Genomic DNA, 14,919 nt, shown 5'->3' on the forward strand with positions numbered 1-14,919 from the left:
CATTTTGTCACTCTGGCCTTGTTTCCTCATCTAAAAAAGAGAAATTATGCTTATTATTACCCTTCCATAGGGTAATTGTAAGAATCTATTCAACATTACTTTGAAGAAAAGTGCTAGATGGAAGAAAGTTCTAAGGACTCCCATTTTTAGATGAGCTTAGGAGGACTTTGGTTTGGCATCTGAAGGTAATAAGTTCCTATTTTTGTTTTCAGGGCACTATATTTGTATGTGTCTTGTAGAACCCACGCTTGGAAATGCTGACAGCAGGCTTCAGGACAGCTGAGCCCCACTAAACACCAAGAAAACCCATGGCTCTGGCTGCATCTTTCAACATGACCAATCCACAGTAAGTAATGCTGGGATCTGCTCTCTGGATCCAGAACTGTGGCTATAAATCTCCCAGAAGATGAAGATCTTCTAATTTAGGCAACCACTATGTACATTTCCTTTAGCAGGAGGCCACAGAAAATGGAGAAACCTTTCAAAAGCAAGACTCAAGACAAGATTAGGAAGCTCTGAAGGTGAATTAACAAAATGGCAATTGCAAGGAAATTTAGAAATCTAAGAGGGTTTCTAAAACCAGGCTTTATGAAACCTGGGGCAGAATTCTTAAGGGAGAATTGCTTTCAGTTCCCAAAACCTGAGATGCCATATGAACCAACCACTTAATCTTACCAAGCACCTGCAAGGTGGTCACTTATTTTGTGTTTTGTAAGTGGTTGGTATGAATACTAAGATGAAAACAGCACTCCTATTACACCACACTGTCCTGGCCTATTTAGATATGGGCCTGACTGCTCTGTCATCTGGAGTATGAATCTGTTATCTATTGACACAGTAATGCTGTGTACAACCAACCATAGAACCTTAGTAGAATACAACAAAAAATGTTTATTGCTCACATGTCTGGGGTACTCAGCTAGACAGTTCCTCTGATCTTGGCTGGGATGACTTTTAAATGTGGGTCAGAGCTGGCTGTCAGCTGATCTAGAGGAGGCTGGACTCTGCTCCACGCCTCTCATCCTCCAGTAGGCTAGGCTGCTCACCCTCTCATGGGTGATGTTGGAGATACAAGAGCACAGGCGGAAATTCACAGAGCCTTTTCATGCCTCTGCTGGTGTCTAACTTGGCTCTTCTACCATCTAACATCCCGTTGGCAAAAACGAGTCACATGACTGAATGCTGAATTAAGGGTTAGAAAAATACATTCTTTCTTTTGATGGAAAGAGCTGTGGAGTTATATGCCAAAGGGCATGGGCTCAAGGAGAGGTAACGAATGGAACCATTAATACATTTTGTCTACCCTACCATTCTTTGTATCTAAGGAAAGGGTATAGGCTAAATATAGCCTGTACACTGTGGGACCTTCACTTCACCAGAAGAGGCCTTGTCTCTCTGCTGAGATGACCACCACATGGCCAGAGATGATGCCAGGCCACTATGACCACTGATGGGAGGGGAACGTGAGACAGAAACGTTGGAAAGGCAGAAATAGTTTGTTCGCACTTCTCAGAGCCATATCCTGTTAATTTCTCTCCATGAACACCTAATTAATCAGAAAGTTCTCTCTGTTTAGTTCAGCGATCCATAGTTTCCTTGAGTCGTCCAGAAGAAAAGAGAGAACAAATTCAACCCGGCATCTGCTTTTTGGGAAACATCTAGGGGAGCTGGGATTCCCCCCATACACACCCACGCTTTTATATAAATTGTTGAGAAACATTGAAACCTCATATTCTATGACTGTTTCGTTTAAAGATCTTGAGTCATTTTGTAAATGTCACGCAATGATGAGTACTATTATCTGTGCTTGACAAGTAGCAAAAAGCAAAGGTTTAAATAAGGCCTACAAATAAGAATCGGGCATTAGAAATTACTTGGTGAATTCAGGTGGTCTAGGCAGCCAGTCTGTGGCATTCAAATAAGAATCTCACTTTCCCCTTAATTATCGGATAATCCAAGCAAAAGAGAAGTAGGTAGATTAATCTCTGAACTTCCTGGATAACTGCAGCTGTGTTTTGTTTTTGTTTTTCTTTTGAGACAGAGTTTCACTCTTGTTGCCCAGGCTGGAGTGCAATGGCCCAATCTCAGCTCACTGCAACCTCCACCTCCCGGGTTCAAGCGATTCTCCTGCCTCAGACTCCCAATTAGCTGGGATTACAGGCATGCGCCACCACATCCAGCTAATTTTGTGTATTTTTAGTAGAGACGGTTTCACCATGCTGGTCAGGCTGGTCTTGAACTCCTAACCTCAGGTGATCCACCTGCCTTGGCCTCCCAAAGTGCTGGGATTGCAGGCGTGAGCCACCACGCCCGGCCTGCAGCTATGTATTGTTGGTTAGATTTCAATGGTTGTTGGAAAAGTTTAGAATTTAGAGCTCCCACACAAGTATAGGGACTTGTCACTCCAGAGCTCCTCCAATCTTCTCCATATGTCTGTTATCCATGTCAGATCATAGAGTGAGAAGGAACAGCCCTTAGGAATATTCTATTTTACCTCCTCATGTTCTGATTGGAGAAACTGAGGTTCAGGAGGAGCCCTGCAGAAGTTGACATTCAAGCCAGCACCAGAGCCCAAGAACAGTTTACAGCAGACAGGGCTGCCATCTCGGTATTAAAACTGGGCCCTCATTATCCTGGGCACTGACCCTCAATGTTCCCTCCAATATTTAAATTTTACTCCTTGCCATTATACTATTGTTCCTTTCTAACTTTCATTGTTTGGACAAGGGCTCACTCTTGTGCCTACAGGATGAGATAGGGTCAAGGACATACTGGACAGACCAAAGATGGTGCCCCAGGAAGCTAAAGGAAAGTTTTCTAGTCCAGCATCTCTGGACAGGGTTGCTGTGGGTGTTTGGGCAGGACAGTTTTTAGTTGTTATTGACACATTGCAGAATGTGTAGCGTCCCCAGCCCTACTTAAATGTCAATAGCAACTACCTGTGGTCATGGTGGCAACTAAAAATACCTCCACAAATTGCCAAATAGCCCCTGGTAGACTGGGAGGTGGTACTGCCCTGGCTGAGATGCCCGGGAATGCCACTGGAGTGGTCAGTTATTGGCAGTGCCCAAGGTGAGCCTGACAGTAACACAGGAAGAGACCCACAACCCCTCAGACATTGGATCAAGTGACTCCCATCCCCTATTCCCAACCTTAAGAAGAGACATACGGTAGGACCAGTTCAAGTAGGAAGGGAGTGGCTACCAGGGACAGCTGGAGCCTCCTGTCCTCACCACCCCAAGGCCCACTAGGTCTCTGCAAGTCTCCATGTAGGCTCCTCTATCACCATAGTACATCCAGTTGTGAACAGAAACCTGTTTTCTCTACTGTGGAATAAAGAATAGAAACATTTCAAAACACCTTTACAAAGAAACTCAGGAGACAACTTAAAAGAATATCTTACTCCCATATAGAGTCCAGTGACCCAGAGTCCTAAAAGTCTAAGCCATAGTTTTGCTGGCTGGCAGTTATCCATCTGGGTCTTTACCTCCCCTTCATGAAGGACCCTGCCCCACTAAAGCTCATATTTTCAGGTCTGAGCACTTCCTCTTCCCATTCTCCCATTTTTCCCCAACCACTGAAAGAGATGGGACTGTTAGGGCCTCAGTCCAGTCCTCGGGTTGCCAAGAGGGAAGAGGGGCAACCTTAAGCTTCCTCAGCCCTGCACCAGCATAGCAGCATTCTCCTTCTTTCCTTGAGGAATGGAAGAATTTTTTGGCCCTTGAAGATAACTCTTTCCCATTGTTCCTCCTCTCCAACCCAGGCCTGCCATAGAAGGAGGAATTTCTGAAGTTGAGATCATCTCCCAACAAGTAGACGAAGAAACCAAGAGCATTGCTCCTGTGCAGCTGGTGAACTTTGCCTATCGGGACTTGCCTCTGGCTGCTGTCGATCTCTCCACGGCGGGCTCGCAGCTCCTGTCAAATCTGGACGAAGATTACCAAAGAGAAGGGTAGGTGCTGGGACCATTGAGCTAGCTAAGAGGTCCCTGGGTTAGGCCAGGCGCAGTGCCTCACGCCTGTCATCCCAGCACTTTGGGAGGCCGAGGCAGGCAGATCACCTGAGGTCAGGAGTTTGAGACCAGCCTGGCCAACATGGTAAAACCCTGTCTCTACTAAAAATACAAAAATTAGCTGAGCGTGGTGGCGCAGCCCTGTAATCCTAGCTACTCAGGAGGCTGAGGCAGGAGAATTGCTTGAACCCGAGAGGCGGAGGTTGCAGTGAGCTGAGATTGCACCATTGCACTCCAGCCTGGGTAACAAGATTAAAACTCTTGTCTCAAAAAAATAGAAATAAATAAAAAATTTTAAAAAGGCCCTGGGTTTATATGGATATCTTCCAAGCAGCAGCCGCCAAGATGAGAGATGCTAACTAGTGAGACAGCAGAGATTCACAGCAGACCACTCAGGCCCTTTTCCTACTCACACATTACTTCCTCAGAAAAAGGTAGTGGGCACAGAAAATACCTGCCAGACGACCTCTTAGGTGACCTCTTAGGAGAATCATAAAATTTATTTTAGGACTGAGGCACTCCTTAATGACCCATCCACTCCCCTCTTGGGAAGAAGGAGACCCACAGTGATTTGGGACTTGCCCAAGGTCACAGAGCCCATAAGGGATGGACTTGAGCTGCACTTTCTCTTTATGAAGCAGACTCTCACTAGGAAGCAACCAGGAAGAATGTACCCTGCGTGCAGGAACATGCTTAGGATGTAAGGGAATCTAGAGAATTCGGCTAGGAGCTCTGCAGACATTAGGGCACTCCCTTTCCAGGGAAGGCATGCAGAATATGCGGGTCTGCAATTCAAAAAGGTGGTCCTTACCTCTTCCTACTTAATTTGTCAATCAGCTTGGATGCCTTCATTTCCCAATTCACTTCTCATTAGCCTGGTCTGTCTTACAAACATACTTCCTGAAGGTGAGTGGTAGAGGGCAAGAGCTAGGTGGGGCAGGGGACACACCAGTTTGATGTCCTCATTTTCATGGGGCTTGGTGGCGTAGCTGAAGGCCAAAGAGGGGTAGGAACAGGTCCTAGGGTCACACAGCAGATCAAACTTCCGACTCTGACAAGGGCTTTCCCTAGCCTCACCCTGTGGCTCTTAGACACAGCATTGTAAATACTGGCAGGACCTTAGGAGCCAGTTCTGGACTTTTCTTTCCTGGGTGCCGGTAAACACTTTGGAACATGCTGGCTGCTTTGAATACAAAAATGAAGGGTTGTCAGGTATTTTAGAAGCAAACGAGAAGCCTTAGCTAAAGCTAAATTTGTAGAGCTTGGATTCCCTGGGCTTGTTTCTGGAAGGAGCTTCCCACTTCCTGAGATAAACTGCCTAACAATGGTGAAACCACATAACTTTTTTTGCAGAAACTACACCCCAGTGGCTTTCTCTGAAAATGTAATTTTTCCAAGTATTGTGCATATTGTCATCAGGACACTGGGAAAAAAAGGATAGGCAAGCACATCGGAGGCAGCTAAGGGACACCTGCAGTGGCAGCGCTGTCCTGAGCTCTGTCAGGTCCTTACCATCTTGAAGGCTGGGCTAAAACCTGAGGCTCCTGGGCCAGGGCCAGCATCATGCACATGTGACCTGTGCAGTAGCACAGAGCCCCGTGCTTAGAAGGGCCCCAACACTTGGCTAAATGCTCTGCGGCTGCTGTCTTGAAATTCTTAAGGAGCCCCACATTTTCACTGGGCTCTGCAAATGATGTAACTGGTGGGTCCTTCTCTGAGCACCCAGCAAGTCACTGCATCACTGCTCTCTGGTGGTCAAAAGCAGTAGTGCAGCCTTCTAACATGCCCTAGCTATTTCGGAGAATTCATTTCCTGCCCTGGCCTGAGCCTGTTAGGCCCTTTTCACGTGGAGAGTAGGATGGTATGGAGAGAAGTGGAGAAACCTCCAGGGATTCTGGTTCCGAGCAAAGCAGTTTCCACACGTGACCCTGTGGGTGTTATCACACCGCGGGTGGACCTTGCTATGGGTGTTCCACACTGTGATGTACCACACTGTGTACCACACTGTGTTCCACACTGTGTTCCACACTGTGATGTACCACACTGTGATGTACCACACTGTGATGTACCCCTTTCAGGGGTCCTGCTGTGGTGTACCCCTTTCCAGGTGTCCCCTGTGTATCACTCCCTAGCCTGAACCCCAAGGCTGGCAGAGGCTTTGCCTTATCATTCAATTTGCCTCTAAATTGAGGCTTTGCAAGGTTTCTTTCCAAACAAACGAATCCAAATGAAGCGCCTGCAAGGCAGAGAGGCCCTTGATCTGATTTGAGTCTCCAGGTGTGCCCAGAAAAGCTGTTACCATTGGGTAAATAGGAAGCAGCCCGGGGAAGGGATTTGCCTCACTGCTGGAGCTCTCAGCTGGGGGCCCCGATTGGCAGCCAGAGGGCTTCCTGGAGGAAGGAAGCGCAGGCACAGGACCAAAGCCAGGGGAAACTGAAGCGAAGCAAAATCCCACTGCGAGGGAGGAACGACTTCTCTCCGCCAGGCCTCTTGGCTCTTGCTGCATATCCTGGGGTTTTCCCAAAATGTCCAACCCGGTCCTTTCTGGGGCAATGTAAAACAAAAGGAAGAGTCCTCATTGACAGCTCTGAGCTTGGTTTCAGTCTTGTCCAAAATGCCTCTTCCTACAAAGGCCAGTGTTATGTATAGGAATGAACCTTTTCTGTAGGGAATGAAGAGACCTCAGGGACTGCGGCAAAAAAGTGCTCCGTGGCCCCACTGCCCGCCTCCCAGTGCCCTTGAGCTCTGTGATGTTTCAGGGCTTTTCAGTTTCCCTGAATCTGAGACTGTTAGAGCTGGAAGAGACCTAAACGCCTCCATTCCAAACATTCTCAAAGACAGCAGGGCCCAGGGAGTACAAGGAGCTTGCCCAAGGTCACACAATGACAGAGACGGGGGCAGGGCGTGCTAGTTCATGCCTGTAAGCCCAGCAATTTGGGAGGCTGAGGTGAGAGGATCACTTGAGCCCAGAAGTTCAAGACCAGCCTGTGCAACATGGCAAAACCCCATCTCTACAAAAACAAATTAGCCAGGCATGGTGGCACGCACCTGTCATCCTAGCTGCTCAGAGGCTGAGGTGGGAGGATCACTTGAGCCCAGAAGGTTGAGGCTTTAGTGAGCTATGATTGCTCCATTGCACTCTAGCCTGGGCAACAGAGTGAGACCCTGTCTCAACAACAACAAAAAATGACAGACACAGGAAGAGAGCCCAATCTGTATGCTCCTGATCCCTTGATCCTGGCTAGTAGCACTGGGCTTCCATTTCTCAGCCATCCCTTTCCAACATCACGGTGACTGTGGGTAACATGCATTGCCCATCTGATTCTGCTTCTAGCTACCCTGTCCAATGCCTTTAACTTCTCAGTTTACTTTTTTTTTTTTTGAGACAAAGTCTTGCTTTGTACCCCAGGCTGGAGTGTAGTGGCATAATCTTGGCTCACTGCAACCTCTGTCTCCCAGGTTTAAGTGATCCTCCCATCTCAGCCTCTGAGTAGCTGGGATTGCAGGCATGTGCAACCATGCCCAACTAATTTTTTTTTTTTTTTTTTAGTAGAGACGGGGTTTCACCATGTTGCCCAGGCTGGTCTCAAACTCCTGACCTCAAGTGATCGGCCTACCTCTGCATCCCAAGGTGCTGGGATTACAGGCGTGAGCCACAGTGCCTAGCCTCAGTATACTTTTTTTTAAAAGCATTTTTTTAAAATGTGGTAAAATACATGTAACAAAATGTACCATCTTAACCATTCCTAAGTGTAAGCATCAGTGGCATTAAGGACATCACACTGTTGGGTAGCTATAACCAGCATGCATCTCCAGAACTCTTCTTCTTGCAAAATAGAAACTCTATACCCAATAAACAATAGCTCCCTGTTCCCCCACTCCTCCAGCTGCTGGAAACCACTACTCAACTTTCTGTCCCTTTGAATTTGACTACTCTAAGTGCCTCCTGTAAGTGAAATCATGCAGTATTTGTCCTTTTATAACTGGCTTATTTTGCTTAGCATAATGTCCACAAGGTTCATCCATGTTGTAGCATGTGTTAGAATTTCTTTCCTTTTTAAAACTGAATAATCGTCCACTGTGTGACTATACCACACTTTGCTTATGCATTCATCTGTCAATGGACACACCCCACACTGGACTGTTTTTTCTCAAATGTGTCCATATTTTAGCTATTGTGAATAGTGCTGCTATGAACATGCCTGTACAAATATCTCTTCAAAACCCTGCTTTCAGGCCGGGTGCAGTGACTCACGCCTGTAATCCCAGCATTTTGGGAGGCTGAGGCAGGCGATCACTTGAGGTCAGCCGTTTGAGAGCAGCCTGGCCAACATGGCAAAACCCTGTCTCTACTAAAAATACAAAAATTAGCCAGGTGTGGTGGCGCACACCTATAATCCCTGCTACTTGGGAGGCTGAAGCAAGAGAATCACTTGAACCTGGGAGGTGGAGGTTGGAGTGAGTTGAGATCACACCACCACTGTACTCCAGCCTGGGTGACAGAGCAAGACTCTGTCTCAAAATAATAATAATAATAATAATAATTAATAATAATACCCTGCTTTCAGTGCTTTGGGGTATATATCCAAAAGCGGGAATTGCTGACTCACATGGTAATTCTATTTTTGACTTTTCGAGGAACTGCCATACTGCTTTCTGCAGTGGCTGTTGCACCGTTTTACATTCCACCCAACAGTGCATGAGGGCTCTGATTTCTCTTTGTCTTCACCAACACTGGCTATTTTCCATTTTGTTGATAGCAGCCTTCCTAATGGGTGTGAGGTGGTTTGGTATGCTTTACATACATGAAAATCCTGCGGGGTGAGGAAGAAGGAGCAGTCGCCTTGATGGGGGTCAGAACTTTATCTTGGCCAAGCTCCTTGACTTGCCTAGAAGCCCTTTGTCCTCCAGATAGCTGCTTAGCAGAGCCCAAATAGCAGAGCTGTCTGCTGCTCCTCTCTTCACCTCTGCACTCAGGCTGCTGAGGGCTCAGGGAGGAAAATCATATGACTGTGCAGACTGGGTGCCTCCCTAGACTCAAGGTCTCCAGCCACGACTTGATTCTCAGTTTTGCCTGGCAGTCCTCCTCTGTGGTCCTGCTTAGTCCTGAGGTGGCCAGTTCTGATCGCTTGTGTCTGCCTCAAGTCCCCTCTTTCTTGCCCTCAGCAGATGACCTCCTCTCCTAGTACCCTCAGAAAGTAGACACAGTCGTGGATGGGCTGCACCGCACCCCTGTCTCTTCCTTCCTCCCTTTTAGGGCCTGTCCCATTCCTTGAGCTCTGATTGCCTTCCCCTCCCACCTTCTCAGGCACCTGCTCCATCAGTTACCTCCTCACCCCATGTCATCACACTCCAGTCTCGTGTCCTCCTCTGACTCCACCTCCCTGCTAGGTACCATTACCTCTCTTTTTCTTTGAAGTCAAACTTCTTGAAAGGCTGGAGACACTTGCCACCTCCCCTTCGCCCCTCCCATTCATGTCTCAATCTGCTGCAGTCCAGCTTCAGCCTTGTCCACACCATGGAAACTGTTCTTAAGGGCATCAGCCACTTCCTTGTTGCTACGATCCTTATCTCTGTCCAGCATTTGAAACTGTCAGGCACTCCCTCCCTCTCCAGCCTCCTTGTGTCCGCTGTTATAACCATGATCTCCTGATTTTCTTTTTTCATTTAATTTTTTAAATAGAGACAGGGACATGTTGCCCAAGCTGGTCTTGAACTCTTGGGCTCAAGTGATCCTCCTGCCTCAACCTCCCGGAGTGCTAAGGTTATAAGCGTGAGCCACCATGCCCAGCCCCTCTCCTGATTTTCTTCCTCCTCCTCTGGCTGTTCCTTCCAGGCCTTTTAAAACTTGTTTGAGGTTCCTCTGCTTGTTCTTTCAATGTTGGGTACTTTGTTTTCTGCCTTTGGCCATTTTCACTCTACTAATTTTACACACTAGGTAATTTCATCCATTCCCATTACTTAAATTAATCTCCTTCAACTGGTAACATTCAAAGTCATGTCTCTAGCCTAGATCTCTCTCTCTCTCTCTCTCTCTCTAACTCCCAACTTATATCCAGCTACTTCCTGAACATATTCACAGGGATCCGAAACGTATCTCAGAATCCTGGTGAGTGTCTGTGGAATGATCTATTCTTTTGCCTCTGAGTTGGCTGCATACTTGAGAGGAGAAATGTTCTTATCTCACCCAAGTCATTGCTAAAACTGCCTTTTCAGTGACAGCACTCAAATCCAGCCTGAGCAACAATGGCCTGCCTGTCCTGGCCATCTCAAACCCAGCAAGCCCCAGACTGCACTGTCTTTTCTCAATATGTATTTTCTATGACCCCTAACCAGCAGAACTTAGACCTCACCCACCCATCACTACCAAAATGAGCAATATGAATTTCAGCTCATTAACAAGCACCTAAGTCTCCTTCCTGCTGCAACAGGTACCAGTGGGTTCCAAAATGCCCCAAAGCTACATGAAGCCTGCTGTGGTCACCTCTAGTCACCTATAGTCAACCGTAGTCATCCTGAAGTCTGTGTTCCTCCTCCCTTGCTCTGGCTCCCTCCTGACCGTGTCCAGTGCCCATGAAGCTATTGCTGCCAATGGTGTCCCTTCTGGGAGTGCCAGTGCCAAGCGGAGGGGCTTCAGAAGCCCAAAGCCCATGCAGTGTGAGCTCCATGCAGAGTGAGGAAGGAAAGCTACCCCCATGACAAGCCTGTACCATGCTGTCAATGCGTGGCTTACCTGTACCATGTTGTCAATGCACGACTTATGGCCCCAGCTCCAGTCCTATGTGCCTCTGGCCTTCACCACTCTACACCCAGGTCTCCAGTTCAACCCAAGAAGCTGGGCTGGCACATCACGCCTGCTGTATCATCTGCCTCTCCCCCGCTGCCTCTACCCCTACCCCCAGCCAGGTGCCTCCCTCCCTCAATAGTGATCACTCAAAAACCTTCATGCGTGTCCACAGAGGTGAACAGACACTCGGGAGAAGGGGAGAAGCGGAACAGGGGAGGTATCTGCACCCCAGCTGAGCTGCCCATAATGCCCTGTTACGTGGATAACCTGAGGGGCCAGCTTGATGTCTTCTCCCTCATGCCTCGTACTCTATCATCTCTAAGTCTTATAAATTTCTACTGCCATAATAATATCTCTTCTCTACACTATTCTCATGAAGAACTGTTAACTCCATCAGCCAGTTGTTTTGGACTGCATGTAACAGAAAACCCACCTCACACTCACTGGTCCAGGTACCATGGAGTCCAGGGCAAGGGTGGCTTTGAGATTGGTCCAGAGACTCACCAGTGCCAATAAGAACCAGATTCCTTTCATCTCTGCACTCTGCGGGCCGCAGTGTCGGCTTCATCCTTATGCTGTAAACTTCATCCCATGACTTCTGAGAGCCATGTGACCCCCAACATGTGGAACCTGGACCTCACCAACCCATTACTACTAAAATGAGCCATATGTGTACTTCAGCTCATTTACAAGCACCCCAGGCCTGCTTTCTGCTGTGACAGGAACCAGCCATTTCCACTGGTTCCTTCCGAGAGGGCTGCCTGTGGTCATCAGGCCACGTCTTTCCTCATTTATGTCTGGCAAGTGAAAGTGGCTGCCCATCACTTTCTTCTAGGAGCAACAAAGAACTTTCCCAGAAGCCTCCAGCAGCTCTCTCCTTCATGTGTCTTTGGCTAGAATTGGGTCGCGTGGCAAGGCACAGGGGAAAATCCGTGAGCCAATCAGTCCTACCCCTGGAACTGTATCATTTCCCAAAGTACACTACTGTGACTCCAGTGGGACGGGGTAGTGTGAACATTAGCAAGAGAATCATCCACAGCTTTTAAGGAAGTCAGTTCTCCTTTCATAGCCTTCAGTCTTGAATTAGCTCTTAATTTCATCCAGCCTCTCTAGACATTGTTTGGTTTGGGAAAGCTCTGCCTTCTTAGTCTGTTTCTTCAGTGACTTGGTCAGTTGATGCTTTCATTCCAATGCAGTTGGACCAGTGTCCATTGTCCTGGTGGACAGTGCTGGGGCTTTGTGTTTGCACATAACCAGAGCCCCTGATTTCTTGTTCTCATTCTGTGAGGTACTCACTGGATGTCATCCCACTCAATGGTGGAAAAGTGAGGTACAGAAAAATGAGGCTCTCAGTGAGCCAATCATCTGTCTTTGGAAGAGTGACATTGAGTTTGCAAGAATGATGGTGCAGAATGGAAGTTCTGTTTTCTCTTAACCAAGTACATTGAAGGTCTGGGTAGTTTTCAGGGTCTGGGTGAGACCAGAGGCAACAAAAGAGAAAAATCAGAGAGACCAGAGTCTCCACCCTAGAGAGGCCCACAGCCCCGTAGGAGAAATGGTGGTGCAAGGTGGGGGTCATCATCCCCACTTTATAAGTGACACTCTGTGGTCACATAAAGATAAAGATGTTCCCCATCTTTTTAGTGAAAAGAGGGTGCAAAGATGGTCATGGGTGAGAAAGTGGGATAGTCTTTGCCAAAAATAAAAATAAAGTAAGAAATAAAAGATATTCAGTGTTTAGTAAGACAGTTATTTATATCTTAGGGTTCTAAAAAGCCCAGCCTGAGAGGTCAGGGCTGGACTCCTAGGCATGGGAAGCTTGGAGGAAGTTTGGGTCTTGGGCAGACATAAATGGACGTTATTACTTAGAGATGATGCCAACAGCACATTTCTGCCAGAACTTTACACTCAGAGGAAAAAAACATAATGGGGGCACAGGGATATTTTTTGAGATGTCAGGTTAGAAAAATAAGACAGACCCAATATAGCAAACATCTCTAAATAAGGACTGAAATAATTTTAGATATGCCAGCGAGCAAAGACTGGGGACAAAGAGAAGGGAGGGGTAGGGACCTACTAAGCCATAGCCCAAAATACCCTTCTCTCTTCCTGTACTGTCTGGCTTGAGGGCCACAGCCTCCAGAAAGTCTTCTGTCCTCCAACCCCACCAGGCTAGGTCCTCAACTCAGTGTACCCATAGCACTTTGCCTACCTCCATCACCACACCAGGGGTGACACTGAGCTCTGCTCCTCTCTTTACAAGTCTGTCTCCAGTACCGGGCCAGGGGTTTCCTCACGGTGGGGATCAGATCACTTGAGCCTGGAACAGGGGTGTTGACTGATCAAGGAATGACTTGAATGAATGAATCAGTGAGTGAATGGGTAGGGCTGCATGCAAATAAGCATTAGAAGAGAAGGGGAAGCCCAGTTCCATTTGGAGGGAGTTGGGAGCTGGTCCCTAGATCTCTGTGGAGTTGGGAAGGAGCTGCAAGGGAGGCCCCAGGCTTCTTATGCCTCAGAAGTTACTGCTATAGTTGTTGGCTGGCTCACGTCTGAACATACCTGCTAATTCCGTGCCTTCTCCACAAAGTCACCCTAGAAGAAGGAAATCAGATTTGCCTCAGAACATGCCAACTTCACTTAGTGAAGTTTTAACATCCTGGTAGAAGAAGGAAAAGCCTTTGGGGGTTCAGGGTTATGAGGCAGATTGATCCCCGCCATGGCCATGCAGCTGCAGAGTCTGGAAGTTCAGCATCACAGGATTTTGGATGCCTTTGCATCCTTTTTTTCTCAGGGAGGAAAAGAAAGGAGCTTCAATAATCCACTTTCTTGATGCCAGTGAGATCTGTCTATAATAAAACACCACCCCTTTCTCTGGCAAGCCAGCTGTCCCTGGACCCCAAATTGACCCTGTGACCCCTCGCTCCCTTGATATTTTTAGTAGGCTCCAGCTTCCAGGAGAATTCTTGATGCCCCAACCACAGAATAAAAGTTTAATTTAGACGAAAACACTTTTCCTGATGAGCACTGGTTAGCTGTCTTTCCTGTAGTCCAGGAACCCCAAAGAAGTTTCCTTGATTAATAAATCAGTTAAGGCCGGTTGCAGTGGCTCATGCCTGTAATTCCAACACTTTGGGAGGCTGAGGCCTGCGGATCGCTTGAGGCCAGGAGTTGGAGACCAGCCTGGAGTGTAAGAACCCCTCTCTACAAAAATTTTAAAATTAGCCAGGCGTGGTGGTGTGCGCCAGTAGTCCCAGCTACTCAGGATCGCACCAATGCACTCCGGCCTGGGCAACAGAGTGAGACCCTGTCTTAAAAAAAAAAGAAAAAAAAAGAAAAAAGAAAAAAGGCAATACATTCACATGTATTATTTCTCAGCAAAATATCCGCCCCCTCCCCCCACCTGCTCGCAAGGAGCAGGGTGTACAGCGGCGGATGACCGCTAGATGGCGGCAGAGCGCCTCTGACCTCCTGGGTCGGGGGCGAGTCGGGGACGTTTCCTGGAGAGAGGGGAGGAAAGTGGAAATGCGTGGCCATGTCCCGCAAGGAAAAGTTAGGTGAATTTGTGGTGCTGGGATGGAATGGGAGTCCCCAATCATCTGTGGAAGCACCTGAATACTGACTTTGGCCAACTAGAAGGAGGGAGATCTTGGCTGACCCAGGATTTGCCAAACCACAGCAAACCTGGAGAGAGCTGGTGGGTAGGGTGCCGATTTATTCCCTCGTTCTCACCCGGTAGGAAGCTGACTGCCTCCAAGCAGCCCTGTCCTCCAAGCACAGCACAAGGAGATTCTCAGACTTGAGACCAGTTTCCAGAATTGAGGACCTCAGGGTGGCGGAGACCTTATAGGCACTTCATCCAACAGCACCGCACTGCCACCCCCAAGTCAACCTTGAACCCCTTGCCAAGGACTTGGGTGACTGCTTGAGCACAGCCCACCTACATGGCAGCCCTTCTGAGATGTGTGGTCAGTGTCCTTGGTCTCCGCAAGAAGGGGCAGCCAATCCATGGTGTGCGTTGGCCACTGTGCCCTGAGGTGGGCAGGGGTGAGGTTGCCAAGTGTATGGCCGTTTCCGCCACCCCCCTCACCCCCCACCCTGAACTCTTGCCACCACACCC

The 14,919-nt window shown here is 48.0% G+C and overlaps 1 protein-coding gene across 3 annotated transcripts in view; it reads left to right on the forward strand.

Annotated features, from left to right (window-relative positions):
- Positions 1–14,919, forward strand: part of TMEM266 (transmembrane protein 266) — a 148,926-nt gene that overhangs the window by 77,737 nt on the left and 56,270 nt on the right. For 2 of the 3 annotated variants that reach the window (XM_008015767.3, XM_038010209.2), the window contains 2 exons: positions 213–346; positions 3,764–3,952. In XM_008015767.3, the coding sequence (XP_008013958.2) occupies positions 309–346; positions 3,764–3,952 (227 nt within the window). In that variant the 5' untranslated portion in view covers positions 213–308. Of the gene's footprint in view, positions 1–209; positions 347–3,763; positions 3,953–14,919 lie in introns of those variants that run through there. The other variant, XM_073012352.1, reaches the window with a different exon arrangement.

This window comes from Chlorocebus sabaeus, chromosome 26, assembly GCF_047675955.1.
Source record: "Chlorocebus sabaeus isolate Y175 chromosome 26, mChlSab1.0.hap1, whole genome shotgun sequence".
Lineage (NCBI taxonomy): Eukaryota > Metazoa > Chordata > Mammalia > Primates > Cercopithecidae > Chlorocebus > Chlorocebus sabaeus.